This window comes from Onychostoma macrolepis, chromosome 10 (assembly GCF_012432095.1).
Source record: "Onychostoma macrolepis isolate SWU-2019 chromosome 10, ASM1243209v1, whole genome shotgun sequence".
NCBI classification, from domain to species: Eukaryota; Metazoa; Chordata; class Actinopteri; order Cypriniformes; family Cyprinidae; genus Onychostoma; species Onychostoma macrolepis.
The window spans coordinates 18,931,103-18,937,102 of record NC_081164.1 but is presented as its reverse complement, the minus strand read 5'-3'; the positions used below and the strand labels follow the sequence as shown (position 1 = coordinate 18,937,102).

General features: G+C 36.1%; 1 protein-coding gene across 4 annotated transcripts in view; it reads right to left on the bottom strand.

Annotated features, from left to right (window-relative positions):
- nf1b (neurofibromin 1b) overlaps positions 1 to 6,000 on the bottom strand; it is a 56,084-nt gene that overhangs the window by 49,067 nt on the left and 1,017 nt on the right. For all 4 annotated transcript variants that reach the window (XR_009273096.1, XM_058789182.1, XM_058789179.1 and 1 more), the window contains exons 2-11: positions 3,645 to 3,788; positions 2,825 to 2,908; positions 2,491 to 2,681; positions 2,302 to 2,408; positions 2,109 to 2,176; positions 1,553 to 1,628; positions 1,302 to 1,459; positions 570 to 743; positions 217 to 345; positions 1 to 39 (exon numbers count right to left, since the gene is read on the bottom strand). The exon at positions 1 to 39 is cut by the window's left edge and continues 36 nt beyond it. Coding sequence is in view for 3 of the 4 variants with exons in the window: in XM_058789182.1 (XP_058645165.1) it covers positions 1 to 39; positions 217 to 345; positions 570 to 743; positions 1,302 to 1,459; positions 1,553 to 1,628; positions 2,109 to 2,176; positions 2,302 to 2,408; positions 2,491 to 2,681; positions 2,825 to 2,908; positions 3,645 to 3,788 (1,170 nt within the window). In the remaining variant the exon portion in view is untranslated. The remainder of the gene's footprint in view (positions 40 to 216; positions 346 to 569; positions 744 to 1,301; positions 1,460 to 1,552; positions 1,629 to 2,108; positions 2,177 to 2,301; positions 2,409 to 2,490; positions 2,682 to 2,824; positions 2,909 to 3,644; positions 3,789 to 6,000) is intronic.

Sequence of the window (6,000 nt, the reverse complement as noted above, 5' to 3'; positions counted from 1 at the left end):
GAAATGAAAGGTAGGAGGTGAGGACGGAGCCAGACACACCTTACAGAAAAAGAATCAGAGATTTAGGTCAAGTCTGTGCATGTTATTGGAACAGTGTATAAATTGTGTCCAAATTCTCAATAACGTAACGCATAAAGGTATTAAGAAATTATGAACAAACTATTTGTATAGTGAAAAGAACTATATAAATAAATTTGACTTGACTTGTCCACACACCTTAAACTGCTGATTGTTATGAGGGTTGATTCTGAAACAGGAGACGAAACAGTCGATCATTAAGTCCATATCTGCACTCTGGCTCCCGGCGCCTCTGGAAAATGGTTTAGCTGGGTTAAACAGCAAGCCCTGGAGGCCAAGAGACAGCCATTAATGATGAGGACAGAATCAACATGAAACATTTTTTGAGCCACTGTGAGTCACCAGGTTTGGGTTTCTTTAAGTGTTTGTTTCATTTTTTAATCTGGGTTATGCAGATTTGAGTCCTGCTTGCAACATTTTCCACCTCCATTCCCCTTCCTACTGCTTAAAAACGAATAAAAAGGTCCACGAGGAGCCATTTTTGTCCATACCTTCAGATCCATGACGATGGACTGCACCAGCAGGAAGATAACGGAGTGATCCTCCCAGCTGATGTATGTGGACGCTTTGCACAGTTTAACACAGGCAATAGCTGCGCTTTCCGTCAGCTGTTTGCTTCCACTGTGACCAGTCAAGGCTTTCCGCAGATTCTCCAAAAACAGTTTCTACAGAAAAAAGCAACACATGAATACATATTGTAAACAGTTCAGAGACTGAGATCTAATTATAGTTTACAGTATGAATATTTTATTAATTTTACAAAAAAGTGAGTTGTCGAAATAAACTATTTATAAAGTACAAACTGTGTGATGTACAGTAGTTGTCTAGGTTTAGTATGTGAGGAAGGGTGTGTATATGTTTTTACAACATTAGTTGTTAGAGGTTTTATAAGCGGCCAATATAATGTGGATATAATGCCATGTGTGTATGTTCATTTTTTAAACAAATGAAAATTGAAAAAAATATTACAGAAAAATCATTAATTATTAATATTCATTTTTTCATTCATTTTATTTTTATAGCATGAAATGTGCTTAAAGAAATAAAAACATAAATAACCATTTTAAAATGGCAAATGATACACAAATTACTAAATTAAAATACACTTCTTTTACGCAGTATTTAAAAGTTAATCAGCTATCTATCATTAGTTATTATAATTTAAGAACAATAATGGTCAAGACGAAGAAGAAGTGCACATGCACAAGTTTGTGTATGCTTGCCTTGTTGTCTTTCGAGTCATCTGACGTGTCTCTGGACATGTCTTGCGTGATGTCAGGACAGAGGATGAGGAGGATGATCTGCAGGGGCCAAACGGCTGCTTTCCTCTTTGTACTCTCAGCAAAACTATCCACCAGATCAAACAGCTTCTCAGCACACTCTGAAACACACACACACAGAGAGAGAGATCAGACTCACATATCCTCTCCAAAACAATGCTGATATGGTACAGAGAGGTTTTCAGTGGACGCACCAGCCATGTCCGCCTGAGGCCTCTGGTACAACCTGGTGAATTCATCAGCATAATTTTCCACCCAGTTCCAGAACGCCTGCAAATTCAATCAAAAACTCACACAAAGCAGATGTTTCCTGCACTGAGAGAGGACATCACTAGGTGGCAGTAGAGATTTCATGCAAAACACCAACAAATTACCAAATGTTAAATGAACCATTTAAATCTATAAAATCAAGAAATTGTCCTTGACATACAAATGAAAATTAAAATCATATATACAATTATATACAAAAAAATGCTACAAACTGATATATATATTATTAGCATTAGGTTACAGTGCAGTTAGGGGTAGCAATTTGGGCTATAATAATTAATATAATAATAATAATAATACAGTTTATATTAAAATAATATTTATATTGTTATTCTTAATTTCTTCATAATAATATAATAAAATAAAACAAAATATAATATAATTAAAATAATTATTATATAGTTATTTTTAATTGTATTATATGAGCCACACAGCTGTAATATTTCACATAATAATAATAATAATAATAATTCCACCTACCTTCTCTAAATTGTAGATGACACTCAACTGGGCTGGCTTCTTTAAGGTTTTAAATTTAAACACAGTTTCTGCAAGAAGAAAAGACTTTGACACATTAAAAGAAAAATAGATACTTTTCCTGTTGCCTCTAATATTTTGTCCAGCATTCCCAACATCTACTTATTTCAGCTCCGAGTATTAAAGTCAATCAAACCTTGCAGGAGGCGTTTAAATTTACAGCAGTCCACGTTGATGTACTGGATGAGCTCGATGTCGTGCACGTCTACGTTATCCTCAGAGCAGACGGTCAGCTCCTGCAACCTGCAGGGAATCAGACAGACAGAAAATCAGAGAGATCAAATCCATTCATTCCTTCCATCTAATCACAAGGGGTTGTATGTACCTGGTGGAGATGCGGCTGAAGACAGCGTTGAAGTTGCTGCAGCTCAGAGAGAACAGAACCCCACAGGCTGAGTTCTTCAGCTCGGCCGCGTACTGGTTTCCCTCACGGTACATGTGGATGAAATGACAGATCTCGGGCAATAACTGCTTTACGAGCATCGTCTCATCCAGACGCATGCTGTCCTTTGGTTGCTGGAGAGAGAAAGAGAGTTTACAGGACTTCTTTATAAGAATGATCCACATCTAGATGTGCATATCGCTTCAAAATGAAGTTGAAAAGGCAATAAATGGCACAATGGTGACAGCTCAATGAATGGTCTGCAGCCGTCTCTCACCCCTGCCAGGCACTTCTCCAGTGTGTCCATGATGATAAGCTGGGACAGGTAAAGGTTCTTCTCTGCAGTATCTCCAAATATCCGCTATAAGAGATAGAGATAGCAAAATAAGAGCGAGAGAGACCAGCACACGTGCCATAGAGCTCTAGCACAAAGAACCATCTTCAACAGTCGAGAACAAACGCTCACAGTAACCATTATATTTAATAGCCAATATCAATAACTAGACAGAAAGACATAATGTTGATATACTGTAGGATCAATTACAAAGGTGAAAGTAACAAAAGATATCTGTATCTGTTGTCTTTTTAAATAAATTTATACATTTATTTAGCAACAATGAATTAAATTGATCAAAAGTGACAGTAAACACATTGATGTTACATTTATGTTTATGTTTCTTTCAAATAAACGCTGTTCTTTTAAAAATAAAAGTATCACAGTTTCCACAAAAATATTAAGCAGCACATTTTCTTTCAACACAAAATCAGCATATCAGAATGTATCCGAAGGATCATGTGACACTGAAGACTAGAGTAGTAATGCTGAAAATTCAGCTTCGCCATCACAGGAATAAATGACATTTTTAAAATGTGTTATAATATAAAACTGTTATTTTAAATAATCTTTTACAATATTCCTGTTTCTACTGTATTTTTAATCAAATAAATGCAGCCTTTTTGAGCATAAGAGACCTATTCCAAAAACATGAAATCTTCCTGACTTTGAACACTTTTGAATGGAAGTGTAAATATCATAAGATATTAAAAATACACATTAACTCCATCTATTGTGCACCAACTCTTGAATAAACACTCACCATGTTATTGACGTTCTTTAGTATGTTGGTGAGTCCACTGATGACCAGGGAGAATTTGTACCTGGAGATGTTGATCAGACATTCCTTATTGTGTTCCGTGCTGATTTTAGTGTGTGTGTTTTGAACACCGACTTTCACAGGAAGCTAAAAACAAACAAACATACACAGTTAGACAGTGTTCAGATACAGACAAATACATGTCTCAACACGAAGATGCATAAAGATGGATGAACATGGAATATAGTGCACAAACTGTATAAACCATTTTTATGGTGTTTTTACGGTATTTTTGTCATTTTGTAGGTTGACAGTCCCAGCTGCCATTTATTTTTATTATACTGTATGCAAAAGAGTAGCTAGCATTTTCTTCAAAAATTCCCCTTTGTATTTCACAATATGAGCCAATCACGATGTAAACATTTAGACGGTGAACTTTTTCTGTAATCAATGAGAAAACATTTCTTAAACTTGCTGGACTTACAAAAAGTAAACAGTAGCAAATCTCGGTTTCAAAGAGCAAGTCAGAAAATTGCTAAAACCAATCAGCGGCACGGAATCCCATTTTGGGATTATCCGGAGCTTAGGCCAGGCTTAGCATCACAAAACACCCCTAATCTCTGCTGAACTTCAATCAGACGGCAATGATCCTGACACAGACCACAAGCCACCCTTGACCAGGCCCTCTTTAACAAGGCTTCCTCCGTGCTCCAACTGTTGGCTGGACAGACTTACAAGTACACTGGTCACTGTGCGTATGCCATCAAATCTGGTATTTACCGCTAAAAGAAATCAGGCTAAAGACTCAATGTGGTTTATGTTTCCAAAAATGTTTGTTGTTGCAGTACCTTCATGAACCTTTGAGGGACAGAAACAGCGGCTTGTACCTTTAGTTAGCTCGAGTAGATGAGGCCTAAAAGGAAACATTCTTCCTGTGTTACCAGTTTAACTTGCTCATAAACATTTCTCCTGACACTCACAGAATTTTGCTCTTAAATGGAAAGTTTCCCCAAAATGAAAATGAAAAACTTATAAATACAATATCCTGTCAGAAACTCGCCTTTTGTGATCCACAGAACGTAAAAATGATCCAAACGTGTTTGGAACAACATGAGGATGAATAAATAATGACCATTTTTGTGTCTGTCGTGACTGTCTGTTAGGTCTGTCAATGTTTCTTTGGTGTCTGGTCAAATTTTAGTCAAAAACCTCTGGACATTTAACACAGGCAGGTTTATGCCGTTACAACCACGCAAATGAGATGAAAAGAAAACATGCAAGCTTAACCATTCACAGGCTTTCGCCTGTCTGGTAAACAATGAGTTATATTTCTAACTTATAACCTGTTTCATAAGCACAACTGCAGGTTTAAACCAGTAGGATCCACACTAAACAGGGAGAGTCATCATTGCATATGTTACTACTCAGCTATACATCTCACAACATACCTCACTGAAACCATCTGAAGTAACCTAATAACCCAGTACAGCTCTGAAGAGATATTAAACTGATGACACAGCTCTTAGATGAGAAAGTGAAGCTGTGTGGATCAATCAAGGGTCAGCTCTGAGGTTGGTTCACTTGTGGGACACAAAATATGAAGTGAAAGTATAAACAATAACTCATCTCACATGATGGGAATTACAAAAGCAGGACACGTTCCTGGAGCAACATTTGGTCAACCAATCATAGACATCATGTTGACAAGACATCCAATTTCGAAGAGTTTGCTCATCACAAAAACGGCTTGACTTACAGTTAGAGTTTATTCATATGTTTACGTGACATTTATGATTCAGTATGCATGTGAATACACCATGTTTGTACAAAAATACGTTATTGAAATTTAACATAATACTTTCTAGACTAAAAAGTGACCAAATGTTCAAGGATACCCAAAGAAATTCAAATATTCATAGCCTTCTACCTTGCTAGAAAATAAAATAAATGACTATAATAAATGATTATTAATTAAGAAGCAACACATGGCACAGTAGTACAAAGCGGTTAAAATCCCAAGAAACTGTCTCAATATCTACACACACAGAGGCACTTGTCACACACACCCTGTTCTCTTTGTAAAGTTTTGACCACAACTATAATTAATTTAGTTGATTGTCTTTTTGAGTAATTTCAATGCTCTGAATATCCAGAATGTCTGACTTTCATTTATTTCATCCACAGATTCTGTAAGTTTTTTTTTATTTTTATTTTTACATAAAACACAAAAATATATGGACAACGCATATCCCTGCATAAACTTGCGTTAGTTTATTGGAAGATTTTACATTAATAAATGTAAATGCACCAAATGTAAACCCCATTTTATTGCCCTTAAGCAAGAATTGAATTGGTATTG